At 41.5% G+C, this 26,252-nt stretch overlaps 1 protein-coding gene across 1 annotated transcript; it reads right to left on the bottom strand.

The window, feature by feature from the left end:
* Positions 1–300: 300 nt before the first annotated feature.
* Positions 301–25,523, bottom strand: rbm38 (RNA binding motif protein 38). Its single transcript, XM_056238382.1, has 4 exons — positions 25,212–25,523; positions 18,671–18,794; positions 14,650–14,704; positions 301–754 (listed from the first exon to the last, which is right to left on the bottom strand). Exons 1-4 carry the CDS (start codon positions 25,419–25,421, stop codon positions 436–438), a joined length of 708 nt encoding a protein of 235 aa, XP_056094357.1. The 5' UTR covers positions 25,422–25,523; the 3' UTR covers positions 301–435.
* Between the last annotated feature and the right edge of the window lie 729 nt (positions 25,524–26,252).

Raw genomic sequence — 26,252 nt, 5'->3', positions numbered from 1 at the left:
AATTCAGCTTTGATCACAGGAATAAATGACATTTTACAATATATTCAAATTTTTGACGATACACTTTTTAAATTGTAATAATGCAAAACTGTAAATAAAAGCAGCCTAGGTGAGCATAAAAACATTGAAAAAAGCCTCCTGCTCCCAAACCTTTGAACGGTAGTGTGTGTGTATAACCTGTCGTTTCCTATCATTCCCTGAATCCATCTGAATTGCAATCTAATATTGGTTCTTCAACAATCTTCTAACAATAATGACATAATAATTAATCATAAGAAAAAAGTCCATAAACTGAAGGATAATGAAAAGCAGAAGAACTTGAAGCCCTTTGTATGTGACCCCAGTCACAGGCTGATGATGTCACAGTTCCCTGTCCCATAATGAGGATGTTCTAGTGCAATTTCAGCATTACCCGGTCGGTCCTTGTGGCCTGTCCTAAAGGCGGTCGGTGTGGAGCTGATGAGGAGGGATCTGGATGAAGGCTGCGGTCGGGGCGCCGCCGACGGAGAGCGGGGTGGAGGAGGCGGAGGACAGCCCGGGGGTGCCCGGCGGGTACATGTAGCTCAGGAAGCCTGGCGAGGGGGCGTAGGGATACTGCTCGAAGGCTGAGGAGGCGTACTGGTTGTAGGCAGTGCTGAAGTCAAGGTAAGGAGTCGTGGAGGAGGAGGAGGAGGAGGAGGAGGAGGTGACCTGTGCCGGCAGAACCAGACTGGGCTGCAGGAAGGCCTGAGGGTAAACATATGGCTGGCTGAGTCTGCAAACAGAAACACAGAGAGAGAGTGTTAACTATTTAACTAGGGCTGCAAAGGTTGTGATTAAATATATGCGCTGTGTGTTTCAGAGTGTGTTCGTTTACACGCGAGCAGCTCATGATCCACCAGTGTGCAGTGTCTCAGAGCGGCTCGATTCACAGTAAACGCTGCTCATCACGAACTGCATCTGCATCTGCTCCGACTCTTGGTGATATATTATATAGTATAGTTACTCAATGACAAATAAAATATGGACTTACATAGAGTGAACTTTTACAGAAAGGTAAAATCTTACAAAAAACACTTTTTTTTGTTTTGTTTTATCCTTTAGTTCAGTGTTTCCCAACCCTGCTCCTTGAGGCACACACTAACAGTGCACATTTTGGATGTCTCCCTTTTCTGACCCATATATTTCTGGTCTTGGAGTCTCTACTAAACGAGCTGATGAGTTGATTCAGGTGTGATCGATTAGGAAGAGGTGGAAAATGTGTAGTGTTGGTGTGCCTCCAGGAACAGGGTTGGGAAACACTGCTTTAGTTAACACTTTTAAAACATTTTTATTTTAATGTGTGTGGTGCTTGCCCATGAATAAGTTGTTTTTAACTCTTTCTCCCAATCCATGTTTTCACTGTTATACGGCTATTACACATCTTCTGGAAGAGTACAGGATCTCCAAACGGCATATCAGTTCAAAACTGCCTAACTTTACTGAATGAAATGTCGACCCAGGACGAGCTACAGGACTGTGAAGCTGTTGATGGGCTCGATCTACTCCATCTGTGCTTGATCATCGTTCTGAATCCCATCCAGTCGTAGCCTTCAACGGAAATGTGATTTTCTCAGCTTTTTTAATGAAAATAACCCACATTCAAGTGTTGATAAAAAAAGAATGCATGAAGTTAGAATAAAACGTCTCGGTTACGTATGTAACCCTAGTTCCCTGATAGGGAACGAGACGCTGCGTCAAACGCTGTGGGAACGCCCCTGCGTTGTGCGTCATGAAGCACGTATGGAATCAGCCCAATGGAGAGATGGAACGTCATAGGCGGGTGACGTCATCGACCAGGAAACTATAAAACACCCCAAAAACACAAGCGCATCAGCTTCTGATAGGCCTGAAGGAGCGCTTAACGGGAATGCCGGGAGTATGGCAGAAGGACGCAGCGTCTCGTTCCCTATCAGGGAACTAGGGTTACATACGTAACCGAGACGTTCCCTTTCAAGGGAACTTCGAGCTGCATCAAACGCTGTGGGAACGCGAATACCCACGTTTCCATAGGACCAAGTGACCGTCATGTGAGACTAGCGCACAGAGGACGAGAGCACCTGTGCCCCAGGGGTAGAACTTAAGTCTAGGTCATAGAACCTAACAAAAGTATGCGTTGAAGACCATCCAGCCGCATCACAAACATCACTCAGGGAAACCCCCGACAATAGAGCTTTGGAAGCAGCCATACTCCTAGTAGAGTGGGCTCGAACAGCCAAAGGTGAAGGCTGACCAGCCGACTCATAAGCAAGTGAGATAGCCTCGACCACCCACTTGCTCATTCTCTGTTTAGACGCAGGACACCCTTTCCTGGGTGGCCCGAAACATACAAACAGTTGTTCTGATTTCCTCCACAGGGCAGCTCTGTGGACATAAGCGTCTAACGCCCTAACAGGGCAGAGTAAATTAAGTTTCTCCTGGTCCGATGACATAAATGGAGGAGGACAGAAAGCCTGCAGAACCGTAGGTCTAACAACATTAGTAGGGACCTTGGGAACGTAACCTGGTCTAGGATGCAGAAACCATGCCAACCAGCCTTAACCATGCCAGGCGAAAATTCCAGGCACGAGGGTGACACCGACAGAGCCTGCAAATCTCCGATTCTTTTTAATGAGGAGATAGCAAGTAAAAAGATAAGATAAGATAAGTTAAAAGTGAGAAACTTCTCAGGAACTTCTTCAATAGGTTCAAAAGGAGCTAGGGAAAGACCTTCCAATACAATGGCCAGATCCCAGGTCGGCACCCTCGTACGAACCGCTGGCCTCAGCCTCAAAGTGCCACGGAGGAAACGTGTTATAAGCGGGTGTCTCCCAAGAGAAACTCCACTGAAAGGGACGTGGTAAGCAGCTAGTGCTGCCACATACACCTTTAGTGTGGAGGGGGATAACCCTGTGGAGAAGCGCTCCTGCAGGAATTCCAGCACTGCACCCACTGGGCAGTTAACTGGGTCCTGCAGGTGTTCTCCACACCAAGAAGTGAAAAGTTTCCACTTCAAGGCATAAAGCTTCCTCGTGGATGGAGCTCTGGAGTGAAGAATGGTCTCAACAACCTCGGTTGAGAGACCAGACCCTATGAGCTGGGCCCCCTCAGAGGCCAAGCCCACAGTTTCCACAATTCTGGGCGGGGGTGACATGTCGTGCCGCCCGCCTGAGAGAGTAGATCCCTCCTGACCGGGAGCTCCAAAGGAGAGCCGTCCAGGAGAGAAATCAGGTCCGCGAACCATACTCGGGCCGGCCAAAACGGGGCTACTAATAGTAGGCTGACCCCGTCTCGGCGAACCCTCTCCAGAACTCCTGGTAGCAGAGCAATCGGGGGAAAGGCGTACAGGCGTGACCTCGGCCACGGCTGCACCATAGCGTCCAACCCCAGAGGGGCTGGAAGACTGATGGAGAACCACAGATGACAATGCGTGGTCTCCTTGGAAGCGAATAGGTCCACCTCGGCGCGACCAAAACTCAACCAAAGGAGCTCCACCACCTCGGGGTGGAGTCTCCATTCCCCTGGCCTCGGCCCCTGCCTCGACAGGGAGTCCGCTACCACATTTAAATACCCGGGAAGATACATTGCTCTCAGTGATAGTAGCTTCCCCTGGGACCACAGGAGGATCTGACGGGCCAACTTGTAAAGCCGGCGAGATCGCAGGCCCCCCTGATGATTGATATAAGAAACCACTGACGTGTTGTCTGACTGAACTAACACACGATGACCTCTCAGGTCTGCTAGGAAGTGCTTCAGAGCCTGAAACACCGCCAACATCTCTAGACAGTTTATATGCCATGAAAGATGATGGTCCTGCCACAGACCTTGGGCTGGACGACCACTCATGACCGCCAGCATCCGTCGTTAGCGTTACGCGACGACAAAGAGCCCCCAGCACAGGACCTTTGGATAGGAACCAAGTTTCTTTTCACATGACCAGAGCACGAAGGCAGCGCCGCGTGACTCTGATCGTGCGGAGCGGATTTCCCCTCGGGGAGAATCCCTTGGTCCTGAGCCACCACTGTAGCGGTCTCATGTACAACAGGCCGCAAGGTATAACGTTGGACGCTGCTGCCATCAGACCCAACAGTCTCTGAAACTGTTTCACAGTGAGTAGCTGGCCTAGCTTTATTTGCTTCACAGCTGAGAGAATCGAAGCGATGCGGGTCGGAGAGAGTCGCGCCCGCATCGAAACCGAATCCCAAACGACACCCAGAAAAGTGGTCTTCTGAGACGGAGATAGTACACTTTTCTTTGCATTCAGCCTCAACCCCAACTTTCTGATATGAGCGAGGATGACATCTCGATGCCGAACCGCCATCTGCTCCGTATGAGCTAAAATCAACCAATCGTCGATATAATTGAGAATGCGAATGCCCTGAAGCCTCAGAGGCACTAGTGCTGCATCCATGCATTTCGTGAAAGTGCGGGGAGATAAGGCTAGGCCGAACGGAAGAACCCTGTATTGGTACGCCTCGCCCCCGAAGGCGAACCTCAGGAACTTCTTGTGTTGTGGAAGGATGGAAATGTGAAAGTATGCGTCCTTTAGATCTATCGTGACAAACCAGTCCTCGGACCTGATTTGAGACACGATCTGCTTGATAGTGAGCATCTTGAATTTTAGCTTCCCTACCGAGCGATTCAACAGGCGCAGGTCTAAAATCGGACGCAACCCCCATCCTTCTTTGGAACGATGAAATATCGGCTGTAATAACCTGACTCCAAACTGGGAGGAGGAACCCGTTCTATAGCCTCCTTTTGAAGGAGCGTTTTCACCTCTTGTTCCATTACCAGAGCCTGCTCGGGGCCCACCACAGTGTGCAGAACCCCTCTGAATTTTGGTGGACGACACCTGAACTGGATAGCATAACCCTTTTCTACTGTCTGCAGGACCCAATGAGATATTCTTGGAAGGCTTTTCCACTCTGCCAGAAAATCTACTAAGGGTACCAGTCTCTCGAGACTGGCCTCTGGTGTAACTTGAGCAGCAAACACAGCGCCCTGTAACGGCGCACCGGCAGGGAACGACTGGTTTAACTGCTCTGAGACCCTCCTCAGAGGGAGCGAGCGTCCCTCGGGAAAGTGCTCGCTGGGACCGCCTACGCCCCGGCATGAAGGCGGGGTTGGCAGGACGGGCCCCTGAGGGCACCGAGGAAGAACGAGCACCGTAAAAAGAGGTGAACACCTTTCCGCCTCGGTGGGGACCACCCTCAGTATCCTGAACGCCTTGGCGTCAGGACTTCTTCTTAGCCGAAGCCTTCTTAGCCAATATAACTGTCCTCAGATCAGTTCTATTCCCAGATGGTTTCGGCTGAGAGTGCCGCGTCTGAGCCCACTGTCCAGCAGGGGGAACACGAGACGCGACACTCTGCTTCTGCTGCGCCCTATGTGACGAGCTCGTAGACGGCCGGGGCTGCTCCCGCCCAGCAGCCCCAGGGACGTGAACTTTTAATGGGATATAATTCTTAAAAGCAGCTGCTTGTTTTTTCTGTTCTTGGAATTTGTCAAAAACAGAATTCACCGCATCACCAAAAAGACCCATAGGAAAGAGAGGAGCATCTAAAAGAAATGATTTTTCTTTTAAATTAGTTTGACACAACCATAAATGTCTCTCTGCGGCTACCAGGGCTGCCATAGATCGACCAATCAGTTTGGCCGATTTCCTGGTGGCACGCAGAGATAAATCAGCAGACTGACGCAATTCCCGAACCACGTCAGTGGAAACCTCCTCACTCTCGCTCACATCCCTTAGCAGGTCAGCCTGGTATGCCTGCAAAATAGAGATGGTATGCAGACATGACGCAGCCTGACCTGCCACCGAATACGCTTTACCCACCAACCCCGAAGTATTTCTCAACGGCTTGGTGGGTAATGCAGGTGCCCTAAGCGATGACGCCGCCTCGGAAGAGATAGCTCGCGAGCGTCTCTTCTACCCTCGGCATAGCGCCATAACCATGAGCTCTAGCCCCCCCAATATTGGAATATGTTAAAGTCTGGGGACTAAAAACTCTATATGAAACCGGTTTCTTCCACGATTTCGACACCTCGGTGTGGAGATCGTTGAAGAACGGCAGGCACCTGCGTGGAGGCTGAACTCGTGACGGCAAAAATCTCTCATCCAACTTAGATTTTAATACAGACTCCTTTCTAGTCACTGGCCATTCAATGCTGAGTTTTTCTACAGCTCTAGTTAAAACCTCCATCAGCTCGTCACTTTCGGGAGTGTGAGGTGGCGAATCCTCCACATCTCCCGCAATACTAACAACATCCAGCTCCTCGGAGCTGGATAATTGCAGTACTGGTGCCTCAGCCCGAGCGGAAGAAACCGCAGCGCGTGCTTCCGAACCCGGGACTGAGGCACTGGATCTCACAGGTGAAGGGAGAGAAAAGGCAGCGCCCGTCTCAACCCCCGCTGAGAGATCCATCTGCGATCCCCACGTTAAGAGCCGCCACTCTGCCTCGGCGGGGAGCGCGCACCGAACCGCCCTCCTCAAAGAGCGCCCGGCGGGAGCGGAGCGTCCTCAAAGGCAGGACCTCGCAATGCCAGTGATGGGAATAACGGCGTTATAAATAACGCCGTTACTAACGGCATTACTTTTTCCAGTAACGAGTAATCTAATTGATTACTCTTCTCATCTTAATAACGCCGTTCCCGTTACTGCCAAAAAATGCGGAGCGTTACTATAACTGATGAAGCTGGGTTTTTTTTTTTTTCAGACCAACTAGATCTCTGAGCGAGAGGCAAATACTTTTTTTACTGTTCTTCCTTGGTTAGTGGGCAGAGCACGAGACAAGCGCATAAATGCTGACGACTGAGGTAGAGTAAAATGTCATTGTAAGCCAATCAGAGGTAGAGTTGGGCGGGTGTTCGAAAGCACGCATAGTAGTAGGCATTCGGCACTTTTGACTCAGCTCACTGAAAAGAGCCGGCTCTTTTGGCTCACAAACGGCTCTTTAAATGACTTTGACTATAATATTTACATTTTTATTACATAATTATTTAATTTCTATAGGCTAAATTTGTAAAAATAGAGTCGGCTCTTCAGATATGCGAGCCAGCTCCCGACGTTCACCTAAAAGAGCCGGCTCTTAGAGTCGCCTCATTCGCGAATCGCGAACGACCCATCAAAAGCTCATTCGCGAACGAGTCGATCCATCATCACTAACGGCTAACGCTCATGAATTGCGAACGACCCATCATAACGCATAGTCGGACAGGACAGGATACACAATGAACAACACAAGCAAGCCAGTCAGTCAACGAGAGACAGGTATGGCGACGAGCTTAACAAGCTTAATTTAATTTTGCCCAGTTGTGGCCTGTTGAGGGGCAATAAATATCAAAAGTTCCAAAACATCTATTGTGTTATTTGCATTGATCCACTATATAAACATAATATCTACATGGCATTTGATTGGAGGCTAGTCCCACTTTGTCCCACAGCAACATTTTTTTTTTTTTAGATGTGTGTACAATGTTTCATGTTTCTGTTAATAATGTATTGTATTAAGTGTCCATTTCATTATAATATTCAGATTTATCATAAATAATTGAACATGCACATGTATTGTAAGTTCCGTTAAAGAGGGGTAGAGGGGTCACATTTGAGCATTTAAATTTTAATTTTACTTGAAAGTAACGCAATAGTTACTTTCTTAAGTAACTAGTTACTTTTATAAATTTGTAACTGAGTTACTAATTTAGTTACTTTTTGGAAGTAGTAACTAGTAACTGTAACTAATTACTTTTTAAAAGTAACTTGCCCAACACTGCGCAATGCTCACAATCAGCTCCCTCGAGAGCTGACTGGGCATGCTGCACTCCCAAACAAACAACACAAAGAACATGTGTATCCCTGCCCGTTAGATAGCGCGAGCAGGGAGGAACACATTTCTTAAACTGCTGTTCGTTCGCCATTTCTCTCAATATATATATGATAAATTGTTTGTGTGGTGCAGAGTATGTAAGACAGACAATATTCACACAGGGACAGATTCACATAAAGCGCGACTGAAAGCACAGAAGCTGATGCGCTTGTGTTTTTGGGGTGCTTTATAGTTTCCTGGTCGATGACGTCACCCGCCTATGACGTTCCATCTCTCCATTGGGCTGATTCCATACGTGCTTCATGACGCACAACGCAGGGGCGTTCCCACAGCGTTTGACGCAGCTCGAAGTTCCCTTGAAAGGGAACGTTTTTTTTTCTGGGCAGTTGCTAACATTTCTTATCAATGTTGAAAACAGTTGTGCAGCTTATTATTATTTGAGGAACCCGTGATGCATTTGTTTTAATGATTATTTTAAGAATATGATTTAAAAAAAAAAACAGCATTTATTTGAAAAAGATATCTTTTGTAACATTATAATTGTATTTACTATTACGTTTGATCAATTTAATTTCTTTAAAAATATATTAAAGTCCCCAAACTTTTGAACAGTAGTGTAATGGAGCTGTAACTTGAGTAACTTAGGTCAGCTGCCAACTGACCTGCTCACTGACCTCATTAATGTTTCCTATAGCTTTCTGCCTGATGATATCATGGCAAAACATCACAGACTGAAGCACTACAGAGAGAGAGAGAGAGAGAGAGAGAGAGAGAGAGAGAGAGAGAGAGAGAGAGAGAGAGAGAGAGAGAGAGAGAGAGAGAGAGACCAGCACAGGCTATGCTACACTAGACCCATGAAACACGCTCAAAAACAAAGAGGAACCCAGAGGGGCCGCAGAGACAGCTCGAAATATAGAAAACACAAAACCGGCAACATCCTCACACACACTCACACATCTGCAGCAGCATACACTTCCTTTCATACACACATCTGCAGTGTCATTCGTCTGCCATTCCCTTAGTTGCCGTCCTGGGCTGAAGGATGATTTATAGGGACTGACAGTGGCTTTGTGGAGTAGGCAAATCAACTGAGTCTGCCGTCCTTACTGACCCTATTCATCCTAGCAAATGCTAATGCAGACAGGGAAATAGAGGGATTGGGAGAGACAAGGAAGAGGAGAGAGAGAAACAGAGAGAGAGACGAGGCAAAATAAAGAAGACCAAAATTGACAAGGGTGTGAGGACTGACGAAGTAGGGCAAACCCATTGCTACAAATGAGCTGAAAATTAGTGTCTTTAGCTCTTCCAAAAACCATAGTGCCGCTAACAGAGACAGCTGAGCTGCCTAATCTTTATTTGACCTTATTAGGTCTCGGAGCCTTTATAAATGAGCTGATTAAAAGAGGTGTGAAATGAACTCAATCTTTTTTTTTAAATGTTCCAAATAACTCGAGCTACGTAATCAGATTCCTTTTTTCCAAGTAACTTGTAAAGTAATATATTTACAACAAAATACTGTGCTTTCCCATGTATTGACTGACAGCTCTCCTGTCCTCATGTTGAGTGAAATCAGGAGTGAGTGCAGAGGCGTTGTGTGCGCTGTGTGAAACATGATGCTATTGTAGTTCTGGACTAAATGTGAGCATTTAATCATCTCTCTACACAAAAACTGCTTCAGTATTCATCAGACTGAATAAAAACAGTGAAATGTAAACTCAGAATATTATGCAAACCTGTAATAATTAAATGTTAAATTACACAATTTAACTGCAGTTCGAAGGTGTTTAGCAGCCGTGGCGAACATTTTGGAAAGTTCATTTTGGCAAGCTGTTTCGAACTGAAACAAACTCTAAACAAACTTTGTATAGGAACGATCAGTTCGTTTCTCGATTTTGCTTGAAGTGTATTATGACCTTAAAGGGTTAGTTCACCCAAAAAAGAAAATTCTGTCATTAATTACTCACCCTCGTGTCGTTCCAACCCTGTACGAACTTAGTTCATCTTCGCAACACAAATGAAGATATTTTTTATGAAATCTTAGAGTTTTCTGTCCCTCCATTGACAGTCTACACAACTACCACTTTCAAGCCCCAGAAAGTTAGTAAAGACATAATGAAAGTAATCCATGTGACTCCAGTGGTTTAACCTCAAATTTATGAAGCGACGCAAGTGCTTGCACAAAAAAACTAAAACAATTTACAGCTTTATTTACAAAAAAATTATCTATTTAATAGTAAATCTAATAAAACACGAGTTCACCATAACGCATACATGTGAGAGCAGACCTTGTTGCGTGAATACAAGTTGGAGATTAATATTTTGTAAATAGTTTCCGTGCAAACAAAGCACTCGCGTCGCTTCATAAAATTAAGGTTGAACCACTGGAGTCGCGTGGATTACTTTCATGATGTCTTTACTACCTTTCTGGGGCTTGAAAGTGGTAGTTGCGTAGCTGTCAATGGAGGGACAGAAAACTCTCCGATTTCATCAAAAAGATCTTCATTTGTGTTCGGAAGATGAACGAAGGTCTTACGGGTTTGGAACGACATGAGGGTCAGTACTTAATGACAGAATTTTCATTTTCGGGTGAACTATCCCTTTAACCCGGCTCAGTCTTAAAATCGACCACAAGCTCATGATCAGATCTGCCTCCATCCAATCAAACAATTAAACAAGACCCCATTTAGAGTAATCTGAGTATTTGAAAACGCTGTGATATAGCTAATTAAGTACATTTCAGTAGGTTTGAGTATTTATCTGTAATTTATTTAGGTGGTTCTGTTGATATGGGAATGCAGGAAGCCTTTTTAAAAATGCCTGTGCATGAAAGCGATAAAGAACTGAAGCTCAAAGAGAAATGAAAAGAAGCAACATGGAAGGGAGAGCAAATTATGACGACAAAGAGGAAGGACGAATGATCTTGTGTGCCCAGAGCCGAATATCACTTTTAGCAGCCGCAGCTGTTGGGTGGGGGCACAGACACGAAGAGACAGAGAGACAGAGGGGCTTTTAAAGGTCATGTCTTACCAGGCAAACACAGAAACAAACCGTGGAATCACTAAATTACTGACAAATTAGTGAAGGGGGCGATTTGGGCGAGGGCCACCCGTGTCCCGTCACTCTTACTAATGTAGCGCTGCTAACATGTGTGCTTGTGTGACATTTCTGGCATTAATGTGCATAATCCTAAAGATAAAAAAATGTGCACAATAAATAGTACTTATATCTTTCTATCTAGAAAATAGTTTTTTTTTTGGGGGGGGAAAGGAATTAATACTTTTACTCATCAAGGAGGCATTAAATTGATTAAAAGTGTCAGAAAAGACATTTCAAATAAATGCTGTTCTTTTGAACACTATTCATCATAGAATCCAGATGAATGTATGTTGGTTTCTACATTAAAATAGTAAGCATCACAACTGTTGTCAACATTGATAATAGTAATAATAATTCATGTTTCTTGACCATTAAATCATCACATTAGAATGATTTCTGAAGGATCATGTGACACTGAAGACTGGAGTAATGATGCTGCAAATTCAGCTTTGATCACAGGAATAAAATTACTTTTCAAAATATATTACAATAGAAAACAGCTATTTTAAAATTGTGATACAATTTCACAGTATTATTATTATTTTTACTATATTTTTTAATCAAATAAATGCAGCCTTGGCGAGACTTCTTTCACAAACATTTAAAAAAAATCTTACCGACCACAAACCTTTGAATGGTTGTGTATGATTAAGTGAAAATGAAACCATAAATACAAGATTATCAACAATGTCACATGACTGCTTGCTGGTGCAATAGTGTGAATGTCACCAAAAAAAAAAAGAAGATAAAAATCAAATGTCAGTGAATGTATCATGCTTTGTCCCAATTCGGCTACTTTTACTACACCTTAAAAGTATGAACTCTTTTTGTGAAGAAAGAGTTTTGAGTGTGTATCACAAGAGTAGACAAGCTGTGGGACATATACTCGTCATAAAATTGCATCTTTAACAGACGCTCTCTCGTTACGCGTATCCCGTCACGTAAACTGGCCTGTCAATCACATTTAACGTCGTCCATATTTCATTTAACTTAATTTCCTCATTTTTACTTAGTCACTCAAACCCCTTTAACCTCTCTACTTAACCATCGACCGCGCACATCCGCCATGTTTGTAGTTTTTTAACACGTTTTACTTGAGTGTGTAGTTCTGAACCGAATCCTCCTCCAAAGCACAATGGGTTGTGGGCAATATTAGCTGTAAGAGTGTGAACGGATCCACACTTCAAATATCTCCCAGAAACAGTAGACAATCCGGGGACTTCTGGCATACTCTTCAACATACTATGCTGTGGGAAAACACTTATCGTAATCTTTTGGGATGGATAGTATGGACATTGGGATGCACGGTTAGACTTGGGGCACATGACAATCCAACAGTGTAAGAGAGAAGTGTGTGTGTGTATGTGTATCTCAGATGCTCAAGTAGTTTGATCCTCATTGTGCTAGTTCAGCAGAGCTCCCTAAACCTGCAGACCTCCCACAATGCTGTGTGTTTGCCAACACCCAACCCCCAACCACAGGGGGTTTGTTAGCAGCACCCTCCACTTCCGTAATCCCCATCTCTAGCACCCTGCCAAAGCCTGCAACCCCAGGACGCCCCCAACACCAACAACACCCTATTCCCCAGCCAACAGATGGCGAGAGTGCCAACCCAGCCATGTACAGCTCACTAACTAGTAACTATAAGCTAACTGAGTAGTGCACGTCTCAAACCTGACAAAGGATGCTTTGTTCAGAGCGAATACTCAGCAAACATCATCAGACAATGTCCTTAGTTACCTTAAAGATATAGTTAAAACATTTCAATTCATCATTTACTCAACCTTTACTCATTTTGTTGTTGTTGTTGTTTTTTTCATTCATTTCTCCCATAGAAATGAATGGGACAAATGGGATTTAAAAAAAAAAGTTTTCCTTACAGCGTTATAAGCCATGGAACGACTTGAGGGTAAGTGAATGATGACAGTATATTAATTTTTTTTTGGGTGAACTGTCCCTTTAACTCACAATGCAAACAGACCCACAGTGGGTACAAGACACCTGTTCAAACCAAAGGCTAACCCTTAGACAGTGAGTTTAAAAAAAGAGAACCCACAGATATGGACAAGACCCTCGACTTTAGCATAAAAAAGACAGATAGGCTACACTATGTATACACACTGTTTAAATACGGCACACACTCCTCTTCTGAGAGCTAAATCTCGCTCTGTACACACAGAGGTTGGTTATTTACAAGAGTTGCAGTCTCACTGACATCTGAAAACTTCAGGTAGTGAATGAATTGAATTTTACGACTGATACAAGAATTTTGCTTGAAGATTGACTGTCTGTTTACATGTGTTTTTTGACACAGTGACCAAATACTTGTTTTACTACAACAATAAGAAACATACACTATCGTTCAAAAGTTTGGGGTCGGTACGATTTTTTAAATGTTGTTGAAAGAAATTTCTTATGCTCACAGAGGCTGCATTTATTTGATAAAAAATACAGTAAAAATAGTAATATCGTGAATTATTATTTGAATTTAAAATGAACAGTTTTCTATGTGAATATATTTGAATATGTAATTTATTCCTGTGATCAAAGCTGAATTTTCAGCATCATTACTCCAGTCTTCAGTGTCACATGATCCGTCAGAAATCATTATCAATGTTGAAAACAGTTGTGCTGCTTCATATTTTTGATGAAACAGTGATACATTTTTTTCAGGATTCTTTAATGAACAAAAAGAACAGCATTTATCTGAAATACAAATCTTTTGTAACATTATAAACGTCTTTACTGTCACTTTTGATCAGTTCAATGTGTCCTTGCTGAATAAAAGTATTCATTTCTTAAAATCCTACTGACCCCAAACATTTACACGCTATAGATCATTAGTATCATTACTAGTGCTATTGTTATTATTTTTATGCTATATTTTCTATAGAAGTTAAGAATCTTATGCAGCTCTTTCTATCCAGAGACAACTGTCAAGCTCCAAAAAGCACAAAAAAGTACCATAAATGTCCAAAAAACTGTCACTACTAGTTCATTTTTGTGTAGAAAAAAATAAATCTTGCAGGTTTGGAATGACATGAGTAAATAATGACATTATTTTAACAAAGTATTGCTTTAGTACTTCAAGGTAAAAGTTTGATTCAGATGGTTTGTGAGTATGTGTGGGTGGGATAGGGAACACGAAAGATGTGTCTAGCCAGAGAGAACGACAAAGAAAGAGAGAGATGAAGAAGGTTTGTTTTGCATAACACCTGGCTGGTTAGCAGACTTGAGGCAGGTGGTGACCTAACTGACAGACAAACAGGTCAAACCGGATAGGGAAGAGAGACCGAGAGCTGAGAGAGCAAGAGAAAGACAAACACTGACAGAGAGAAACCGAGAGGGAAACACAGAAACGGGAACAGCTTAAAAAGTGAGAAACCCAGACAGTGTCACTGACAGTATGAGAGAGAATTTGGAAGAGCGAGAGATGAAAATAAACCGCAGAGAGAAAAGCAGCCGGCACTGTAAACACACGACAAATGGTGCACTGACGTTCACAGCTCCCGTCCTGAGATCTGAGGTTTACAGGGAGCCAGACGAGCTGAAACGGGGTGTGTGAGCAGAAGAAGCCAGATTAGGAGTAACTGACAGTTTTGGGCTAAATCAAACTGCGGTTTTTTTGACGGGACTATTTCTAAGGGGTCAGGCTAGGATTTCATGTTATTTATGCAGAAACGGTCCTGCCTCAACCCTGACATTAGCAGAATGAGAAGAAGTGCTTACCCATACTGCCTCTGGATCAGGGCTGGATGAACCTGCTGTACTCCAGAAGAGTATCCTGTGACAACAACAGACAAACAACAGAGTCAACGGCCAGTGCCTTGACAGTTAAAGCCACAATTCATCAAACAATCATGACAAGTTCAATGTCACTCCAAACCGTAGGACTTTCTTTATTTAGTGGAACTAGTCTAGTGAAAAAAAGTTCTTTTGGACCCCATTTACTTACAATGACAAAATATCAGCTTTTTCAGGACAACAATGGTTTATTATAGTCTGTCAAGATCCATATTTTCTTAAACTGCAGATCTTTAATCAAATATGCCAATTTAATCAAATTTAGTGCGTTTTTTTTGGGGGTCCTTTTCGGATTCTGTTGGACAGAAAATAATTGAAGATTCTTCAAAATCCCCTTTTTGGGTTTCACTGATAAACAGCATTCAGGGTTTGGAAAGGTGAGTAAATACTTTTCTTTTTGATTCCTTTAAGGCCATGACACACCAAGCCGACGGTCGGCCCATTTTGTCATATTTTTGGACCGATTGAGCATGTTAAATCAGCGTTGGCGCCGTCGGTGAAAGAGAGAACTGACAGGCTGTCCAGAAAGCGATGAAAGCAAGCAAAAAAGTCAAGAAGGTACGGACTGAAGGCTGTTATAATTTTACGTCATCTTATCTGAGCATTCCAATATTTAGCATAACAACATGAGCCGCCTGGAATGAAGAAAAGCAGCATGACTGATATTCAAAGTGGTGAGCAAGCGTCACTTTATTTACAGTTTGTGTATCGGCAGTCCTAGTTCCAGTTTCCCTTTTTGAATGACGAATGTTAATACCTGCTGAAATAGACAGATTTTTACTTACAAGTACGTGCTAGTCGCCTTTAGTCCTTTTGGTGTGTTCAAGCGCAGCTTTTTGGTCGAGACGCAGCCGACAACTTTGACGTCGGCCCGGTGTGTCATGGCCTTTACAGGAATGATCCAGATTTGAAGCTCTTTCAATGGCATACTGTCGATTACCACAGAAAATACGTTCACCTCATTCTCCAGTTTGTAAACATGAACAAACATGGTTTGTAGAGTAAAGCGCTTATAATGGAGGTTAATGGGACAGGACATTGCAAGGCATGTTAAAATACACACTTTTTTGAAAACATAGCCACAAGACCTAATCCTCGTTTGTGTAAACATGAAACTAGCGTGATAAAATCACTTTCATCTCAAAATCTGTCATGACCACATAAAAACCCAAGGAACGGGGTCGTTATGAAAAACATAACCAGAGATTCATCATCCTACAACAGAATCTATGCAGCTGAATATAACTCACCTGAATATAATTTTTTTTTTCCAGCACTGGCTGTTTGGCCGATAAGTGTCAGAAACAGGACTTTTATTTTGACAGCGCCAGAGCACAGCTCACTTTCTGCATCTATATTAGTTTACTTTCTTTAATACTTATGTCTTATTATAAATTATAAGACATTACAAGACATTTTTTTATATGTATTCCTTTTTTAATTTATTTCTAATTCATTAAATATTATGTCATTAAATAAATTTCAATGCAGCATATGCTACTTTAAACTACATGATATCATATATATCAGCCATCGGCCGGCCACCCTGCTCTCTAAGATATCAGCATTGGCCATTAAAGACAACAACATCGTTTGACCATTAATAAGTACTATAACAAAAATACAAGCGGCATATTTCTGCTTTTAACTCCTCTGAAATGTCTTGCCCCATAGACTCACATTGTAAGTCCATTACTGTACTTGTGCTTTTTTTGTTTAAGTCACTGTGTCGATAAAGCCTCACATCTCAAACCCACAACACTAAAGACATCTTGGCAGTGAATTAAGGTTAATGTTTGTTAAATAGAAGAAATTGAATGGAATTAATTCACTATCCTCTCTCTGGACATTTGTCCTTAGAGTCATTCATTGTCAATTTTTTTACTTGCCCTGTATTTGACATTCATGATGCATGTTTATTATTCTGCGTCCTCCACAAACACACACTCCTTAGGCTTTAATTGGCACTCATTCTCTCCGTTCACCCAATATGCACTTTTGTTTTTTTCTTTCTATTTTTCCTCTCTTCCTGTCTGCACGCTCTCATGAAGTCGCTCATGTGAAAAACTCCAGGCTGTCTGTTCTCCAGCGTAACAGTGTATCTGCCCGGACACAGATCAGAAACATCTCTCGCCTGGATGCCCATTCAACACACACACACACACACACACACACACACACACACACACACACACACACACACACACACACACACACACACACACACACACACACACACACACACACACACACACACACACACACACGCACACACACACACACACACACACACACACACGGCTCAACAGCCTCTTCACACAGCACTCCAGCACTTGCATAAACACACTTTAGCCTTTACACAAACCTTATGGTGAACATAATTCAACTTGTGTTTCTCTATGTCTATCAAAAAATCTCTATGTCCATTAAACATGGGCCAGTGACTTGACATACATTTTGTATGTTACTAAAAAATACATTAAAAATGCAATCCATACAGAACATGGCTTGAATATACCTTTCTTATGATGATTTCTCATGCATGTTTTTAACTCTTTCCCCAGGTTGCCAGCCAGCACCAGCATTTTTGATCATTTTCACAAAACTTTCATTCAATGAAAGAAAATTCTTTCAATGGCCGGGGAAAGTTTAGGAATTGAATTTTATTTTGACAATTTTTGCAGAGCTTAAAGTCAGAATTGTCTAGGTGGTGTAAAAGGCTTTGGCACCAGTAGATAGGCATACGTTTTGAAAATAATTGGTAAAGCAGATTTGTTTTTTAATAATTTGTATCATTTAAAAAAATTTCTGTCAAAACAAAAGTATACTCAACATAAGTGTTGAATAAAACATACACAATTAAAAACCGTTTCCTTTAAATAGAAGCAAAGCTGAAATTATTAGATTAAAAATATTAGATGAAATTTTTTTACTTAACGAACGTAAACAAAATTAGAAATAACATAAGTATTATGACCTTTATACAAAAAAGTGCATGAACAATGTTACCCAGAATAACAATTAGTGACAATTGACAACGTGACAATTAGTCTGAATAGAAAAGAAAAAAAAACGGTATGTGACAATGGTCACAACGGCAGAGGAGAGAGAGAGAGAGAGAGCGAGAGACAGAGCGATACAGGACTGCCGTTTGTTGGGATGAGAACAAGAGCAGAGGCCGAAATATCCTCTGTTCCTTTGTGAATACAGTGTGTTAGGACAGGTGTATGTGCTTTAAGTTCTCTTGACAATACCCTTCCTCTTTTCAGACATATTAGCCACAGAGAAATGCAAAGTTGGAGGTTAAACGTACAGATAGACATGCTGAGTTCAGCATACCAATTTCTGCCAACACATTCACACACATGCAAAGATGCAAATGCAGGATGGCAGTAAATTCTTGACAGGCTTATAACCCGTCAAACAAACTGTTAAAATAAGTGCGAGTTTGTGTTTGTGTGAATCTGCTTGTGTGTGTGTGTGTGTGTGTGTGGTATATTTGTGCAGAGTACAAACACCATTATGATACTGAGGGCATGTTATGATGAAAACATACATCAGTGTCAACAGGAAAAAGCTGCAACAATTTCTCTACCGTATAAGGGAAGAAGAACTTCAAACAACTTTACAATTCATTTCTTAAAGGGGTAGTGTATCATTTCTCATACAGCAGAATAGAATAAATCACTTTCAAAACAGGGAAATGTTAAACAGCCCAACATGGCAACACTGTCTCAGCCAATGGTGTGAGTTTGGGAGAGACCAATGGCAGAGAGGGGGAGGGTTCGGGAAACCAGTTTGAAAACAGGCATTATTTTTGCATTTCTGTGATGCATAAATAACACCGCTCACCTTTAAAAGTGACAGAACAATTATAGTTAACTAGAGTATTTAAAAGATAAGTACCGTAATTTGCAGAAGTTTAAGGCTCATGTCTGGTATTTACCTGTCAGTGGACTGCGTGGTTTGGCCCCGAGGTACGCCAGGTTGACATTAGCTTTGCGTCCATCAATAATAGGGTTGGGATCTTTACAAGCTCTCTCGGCTGCACTTTTATCTATCATTGTGACCTGAAAAGGAAAGAGAAATTTTAAATACAGACACAAGTTTATTAGGGGTGTAACGATACCCTCATGTCACGATTCGATACATATCACGACACTGAGCTCACGATACGATATTATTGCGATACTCCAAGACATATGGTAAAAGGTTAACAAAAAATGCACTGTTGATTAAAATGCTACATTTGGTATTACATTGTGGGTGGGTGTACATGAATAGGCTTGGACTTAATGCGCTTGAATGGACAGAAAAAAACACATGAAATGATGTCAAAATGCTTGTTTTTGGCGAGTATCCTCATAAGCACAATTTAAAAAGCCTTAAATGAACGTACAGAGTTGGGAGAACATTAGTCTCACGTAGCCAGCTTTCATTGGACCGCCCAGAGGTCGTCTGACTGACACCCAAAGAAACTAATCACAGTTCGCTTTGTTCTGCTTCATGTTTTAGGGGTGTGAAATTATAAAGTTGATGGTCCTACAATAACAGACTGGGTATGTGACTCTCTGGTACTTTGATGCCTGCGCATGGGACGGGTGATCAGGTCCGGGTCATGTGCATTAGCTCTTAAAGTGACAGCAGCCTATTATGCAGCATTAATGTTCATCAAAATCACTCACTGCTCTTTACTAAATAACTTTTGCAGCTTTAATAATGATTAATATATATTTAATACAGTGAAGACTACATTTGTTTACAGTTATTTTACATTTGCTTACTTTAGTCAATTTCTGTAGTATTTCTGACCTGACTACTGTCAGACATACCTGGAAATCTTAAAGCAATGATTATTTCATTTGTATCTTTGTTCTAGTGTATTTATTTGTGCTTTATTTATTTCACTGGTATGTAAAATGTTGGCTTCTTCAACAACCTTATTTATACGTAAAGAAAAGATACTTATGTAAAGGTTACATGGGTTAAAAACTATGAAAACAAAAACTATATTTTTAGAATTGACCAACTTTATGTTGTTTCTACATTCATTTGCAGATTCAATGTGTGTGTATTATGTGTTACAATATAAAAATACATTGCAAATTTTTATGTTAGGTGCAATTAATTGTATGCTAATTAATTACAGAAAAATGGGATTAATTATTTAATATTTTTTAATCAATTGACAGCATTTTAATATATATAGTAGTCAACATTTGAAGTGGACCAAAAAAGTTTGAACGGGTATTGTTCAAAATTCATGTATAACTTTAATGAAAGGTTTTGATCCACTTCGAAGGTTGACTACTGTTATATATATATATATATATAGATAGATAGATAGATATATAGAAGGATAGATACATAGATCAATAAAAGATATAATATATATATATATATATATATATATATATATATATATATATATATATATATATATATATATATACTCATAGCCTAATTGTTTTTCGAAATGAAAAAAAGTAATTATTTTGCATATTGTTTTTATTTTCCATTGTCTCACTGTTATTTCTTCCTAAATTTATAAACCCACTTATAAACCCTTATAAATTCATATTTAATTGAATTGAAGATGTCTTAATAACATCTTATGTCATCCTTAAACTTTAATAAGAAGTATCCTTAAGCTATAAGTATTGTGATAAAGGAATACGTATTGCAACTGTGAAACATGCATTGTCTGTTAAGCCGCTTTGAAACAATGTCTGTGTGTTGAAAAGAGCTACACAAATAAACTTTAACTGAATTAAAAAGAAAGAATAACCTCTTTGAAATGATTTCATAATGCTATATGCAAAAATAAACTGACATGATATACCAATATTGAGTCCAATGCAGTTCATCTTATCAACTGATCAAAAATACTGTTAATTCTTCTACTGTCTATTGCTGCCTATTTTTTTATTGGCTCTTATAAACCACATTTAACTCTTTGCTGGATTCATCTTAAAAGTACAAGCGTGTTATTAATACCAAATGTCAATACCACGAATTAAGTAGAAAATGTTTTTGGGTGTTTTAGTGAGGCGGTTAAGCAGCCTCAACTGCTGACTTGTTTTCACAGCTCAGGTCTCTGTGACAAATGCACTTCCAGCAGGCTGCAATATTAACACACACACACACACACGCGCGCGCCCCACCCTGTGGAGACCCAGTGGCAGCTGTGTTCCCCAGGGCTGGTGAAACTAGAAATACAGCCAGAGCAGTAGCGGAGCGGTTAGGAAGAGATTTCGTGGGATCTGGTTTCTGTCAGGTAAACACCAGAGTGTACGCTTCATTTCTGTAGTGCCCTTGTGTGGAGAGCGTCTCAGTCTGAACACGAACAAAACAAGCACACACACTCACTCACACTCATAGCTGCCACCATGTTATTATCTCAGTAGTCACAAAACGCGGCTAGCAAATGAGGTGACAAGCCTCAGTGAGTGTGTTGGGAAAACATTAGGGCCGTGTTGTAATCTTCCGGGAACTCTTCTGGTAACCCTCACTCGTTTTTTCTTATTCCAGAATATTAAGACTTAGACGAGGCCTCCCACACAGGGAGTGTATCAGCCAGCATATTAAAGACTATATCATTCACGACTGTCGTGAATACTCTCTCTCATACAGTCTCTTTTATTTCCTTCCCTTTCTCACACCCTTGGTTTATCTAATGTGCATGTTTACACCTTAGCAGATACAGTGCCCAAAAAAGAAAGAAAGAAAGAAGAAAAAGCATGAAGTGAAACTGTGCGGCCTTATCTGTGCTTTCCAACGGCTTTTGAAGGCAAACCACGATACAGTTCTGTACCAGTGAACACAGACGCTATAGAGAAACTCACGAAACCCGTGCAGATCATATTTCATCCCCCAAAAAACAAAAGAAAACAAATTAAGAAATTACATTTTACTTTTATCAAATGTAGAAGACAGGTCCGAAAAGTTTTTTTGCATTATTACAAAAAATTGTAAAGAAAAATAACTTGTTCTAATCACTTTAATGTAAAACATTTAGATAATTATATATTTTTAAAATAAAATAGTACAATCTGCATCCTAGTAGAGTTGATGTAAACATATTAAACAAGATGATGTGTAATGTGATTTGATTATTTACCACGGTGTTCTTTTAAGATATTCCATAATATCAAACCACTGTATAACTTTATTATTACATTGCATGGTAGGCTATGTTATAATACCATCATGGTATTATATTACACCCAATAACATCAATTTACCATGTTACTGCCATATTAATGGTCCATTGAAGTCCCTTTAAATGCGTATGCATTATTCAATGTGTTGATGTAATTTCCACTGAAACAGGAAGACAGGGCGGGGCATATCAAACAGACCCTCCCCTTTTTAACAATAGCCAATAGTGTTTCGTTTAAATATCACAGCTCGGCCAGAGCCGTTGAGCTCGGTAAAGCCGCAGTTTCCTCCTAATCTCTAACCCAGGGGTCGGCAACCCAAAATGTTGAAAGAGCCATATTGGACCAAAAAAAAAAAAAAAAAAAAATCTGTCTGGAGCCGCAAAAAATTAAAAGCTTTATATAAGCCTTATAATGAAGGCAACACATGCTGTAAGTGTTATATTAACTTTATTAGTATCAAAATGATAAGTAGGCTACAAATTAGAGCTTAGATCGGGCCCAAAAAATCAAGCTCGGCCCGACACATTAAACGTAATTATGAGCCCGAGCCCGATTTTAACCCGACCATTTTTTAATGCGTGGGTCGTTATAACTGACGTTCTCAACTTTCTTTCTCCCGCCCGCAACATTTATGTTTTGTCCCGCTCCCGCCCGCAAATAGACTTTTTTCTGTACCTCCAAATACTTTCAAGTTAGCCTACGTGTCGCCACCGTATCCTCCTGATACATTATTTGTTATTAAAGCATTAAAACACAAACCACTGTTAATTTAACATAAAAGCAAGCAGTTTACTATGCGTGCATGGTTTGGCATGACTGCATGCGCGCAAAGTGCGCTCTCTTAATAATTCCTAAAAAGCTGACAGTTCATCACAATCTCACACATCTCTGTTATTATCAATGAAGCTGACTGCACAATGAATCTTTCATAATATCCACACTTTGTTCGTTATAATTAGAGGATTTGCCAGCATACAGAATTCAGCACTGAACAAAAAAGTCAGTTTTGAGCGGTGAGGGGAGTCTATCTTAAATGTTTCTGATTGGCCATTGCGTTCAAGAAATCAGCACATATGTCTGTGATTGGCTATATCGCTCAACGCTGCAAACATGTTATGAATAGAAATTCTGGCCTGTAAATCGGTTTTATTTTGTTTTAGTAGAGTGAGTGCATTACCGCACGCGCCCGCGCTCGGCCATCAAATCTAGTCCCGCGCCGCACTAGAGTGCGTTGGGAGTGCTCAGCTATCTTTCTCTTTTTCCCCTTGGGATCCAGGGCCCATGACACACCCGCCGGTTTGTTTGTCAGCCACCGGTCTGGCATCACGCCGATCTGACAGACACGTGTGTCACAGTCTATGACGTAAATTCTTCGTTGACAGAAATGTTAAAATTAAATATTTATTATACACATTTTTACAACGTTGAAAAACTTTAAGAATATTTGACATGTTTTTCCTCCTACAGAAATTATATTAAAACAAAAAAATATATTTTTTCCATTTTCAAATTTTTGAAAAAGCTCCAGGGAGCCACTAGGGCGGCGCTTAAGAGCCGCGGGTTGCCGACCTATGCTCTAACCGATCCGCTCTGTGCTATCATGTCTCTGGACTGGAGCTGCGGCGGTTTGTGTGACAATAATGTGACACCAGACTTCATTCGTCCCAATGGAAAGCATTACACTATCTAAATCGTTAAATCGTGTGAACAAGTGACAGATTTCACCCCAGCTTCAGCATCTATTTATAATGTAGGGGGCGGAGCTTCAGATTCTAGAGAGCATTTGATTGGACAGTAAGTCTGATGAGAAGCTGAAGTGCAGAGTGATGTCATCAAAATCATTGACCCATATTGGAGGAAGTGAGACTGTAAGTTTTGAATGCTTATATCTTCTAAATGTGAATTTTGTCATTGCTTTTATAGATAACAGTAAGACTAACATATTCACACTAAAAGCCAAAAAACTTCAATTTTGGTTTCATGGGGACTTTAAGGCTTGCATATATGCAAAGAGGCACAGTGAAAGAAAATAATGCAATGACAGGGAAAGCCACTCATTTGATGTTATAAATGCAGTCAGATGTGGTTGGCTGAACAAACGGTCATTAGGGCCGTTCCTCAGGGCCCCTCATAATAACCTCCATATTAAGTGAGCAGAGGTTGGCTTTGCAGCATATCACAGCAGATAAACCCTTGGACCGGACTATGCTTTCCACTTACAAAGCTTAAAAGAAGTATTTAAAAGGGGCCACTTGACAGAAATCTGAGACCCTGCTCTCAAACTTCATCCAAGAGGCTAAGAAGATAATTGATGACATGCTTTTTTAGAAATAATCCACTTATGGTCCCACATGTGACTCTCAACATCACACCCACACACACTTGTGGAGCAATGCAATGTAAGAACATATTGTGCCCCCGAAAAGCTCTCAATATCTAAGGATTACATTTAAGATCCTTCAGCACCAAATCGGACTAGGTGGAAAAACATTTAGGCCTATTAAAAAGGGCTCATTCTAAGCCTACAAATCATCATTTGTTACTAGGATATGCTTCACGGCCATTTAGAGCCATGTTGGAGCTAAAACACGCAGTTCATTGAGCTGCTGATGGAGTTTATACTGTAGTGTAGTAGATCTACGCTGGCTTTTGTTTCCTCAGAACTGTAACAAAAGACGCGCGCCAAGCCAACGGCACGCGACGGTTGCATTGTCACCTAGAGACCGCACGCGCACGAGCGACACGTTCTAGTGAAGTTCTGTGAATCGGTTCTTTTGGATAGTTCGTTTCAAAGAGCCGGTTTAAAGAACGCATTCAGCGATTCTTTAATGTAATAACATGGTCCGTTATTTTTAAAATGAAATTTAGCAATTAAAAGCAACTCTATTTTGTAGTGTGTTTATAAAAAGCTCACTTCTGGGTTCATTACGAGTCGGACGGACATGTCTCTTTAGAGACGTTTACCGGTTCAATGCCGTTGCATGTGTCCGTTGAACAGTCTACGTTGAAACAATCCGACTCTAAAGAACAATTGATTCAAGAATCGGTCCACAACAACCGCTCTAGCACAACTGCGGTCCACAACAGCTCAAAGTCGCGTTTATTCCTATAAAATGAGTTTTATAAATTTCCACGACAATACCTAACACGGCCAATAAAGTGCACATAGCCTAGTTAAACGTTGCGCAGAGTAAAATTTGAACGGACTGAGTACTAAAACCCAACAAAGGCAAAGTGTTGTTCTTCGCGTTAATTTCACAAGCTGTTGAGAGTTAGCTATAGCCTAGACAGCAACAACAACTGATGTACGACATTTGTACTTACAAAGCCATATCCTCTGGATTTCCCAGTTTGTCGGTCCGTTATTACCACGGCTTCATCGATGTCGCCGAAAGTCTCGAAGTATTTGCGGAGCGACGCGTCCGTGGTGTGATACGGCAGACCGCCGACGAAGATCTTGGTGAAAGTCGTGTCTTTCTGAATACTGGGAGACATCGTTTCCAACGTCCCATTCACGAACTGATGTAAAAGCATCGGGGCGCGAAATTCAGTGCAGTGTAGATACGAAACGCGCGGGTTATAAATAAATATAAATAAACATAAATAACGAACGCTTCTTCTGCTACTCTAACAATGTTCGCGAAGGCAGCGAGGTAGATAGTCCTTTAGCTTGGAAAAAAACAACAACTGTGGCTCCCGTTGCTCTCCGTCATGTGCCAAACTACTCCACTAGTCCATGAGCGGAGAAACAATGAGGGCAGGTGACTGACGGACTGACGCTCGCTCGCGCCGCTCAACTACAGTAACACACTCACACCTTCCTGCCTCCACATCCAATGCGATGCTAGTCAAGCACCCCTCCTATTCCTGACGCCCACAGACCCTTCCTCTGCCTCACCTTGTTTCCAAACTGCACTTGCCTTTGTTCTGAGCCCCTGCAGAAACTGTGGCTTTGAGTCTTCCGTGTGGTTTTGATGACTGACTAGCTATACTTGAGTTGCAATGAATATTAGGGGTTTTGTTGTTTTTTTACAACCTGGTGCATTAGTATTTCTTTATGCAATTGCCAAAACAACATAGTTATCCATTGAGATAGGCCTACTCATAATGACACGGAAAGTCAATGTATTGTTTCCGAGCATATATAGTGGTCCATGTGTTTGAAATGGTTGATGTTATTATCTGGAGAGCATGGATACATGGCAGTGCATGGGGTCCAAAAGTCTGAGACCAAAAAACTTGCAATTGAAATTCTAATTCCTGATTCTTAAATCTTTAAATGAAAATAATGCTTTAGTATTCTGATAAAAAAAAAAAAAACGAGGAAAAATTATAACAAAATGATATATGTCAGATTCAGATTAA

Source organism: Rhinichthys klamathensis, unplaced genomic scaffold (genome assembly GCF_029890125.1).
Source record: "Rhinichthys klamathensis goyatoka isolate OS25496 unplaced genomic scaffold, OSU_Roscu_1.1 h1tg000521l_1, whole genome shotgun sequence".
Classification (NCBI taxonomy): domain Eukaryota; kingdom Metazoa; phylum Chordata; class Actinopteri; order Cypriniformes; family Leuciscidae; genus Rhinichthys; species Rhinichthys klamathensis.
Note: the sequence above shows the minus strand (reverse complement) of the source record. Positions and strands in the feature narration are given on the sequence as shown.

Excerpts from the sequence above, each read along its gene's own strand:
- rbm38 (XM_056238382.1), bottom strand. The coding sequence starts at position 25,421 with ATGCTTTTACATCAGTTCGTGAATGGGACGTTGGAAACGATGTCTCCC. Across the intron at positions 14,705-18,670 it reads ACCACGCAGTCCACTGACAG|GATACTCTTCTGGAGTACAG; the intron begins GTAAATACCAGA and ends TTGTTGTCACAG. Across the intron at positions 755-14,649 it reads CTGATCCAGAGGCAGTATGG|ACTCAGCCAGCCATATGTTT; the intron begins GTAAGCACTTCT and ends TTCTGTTTGCAG.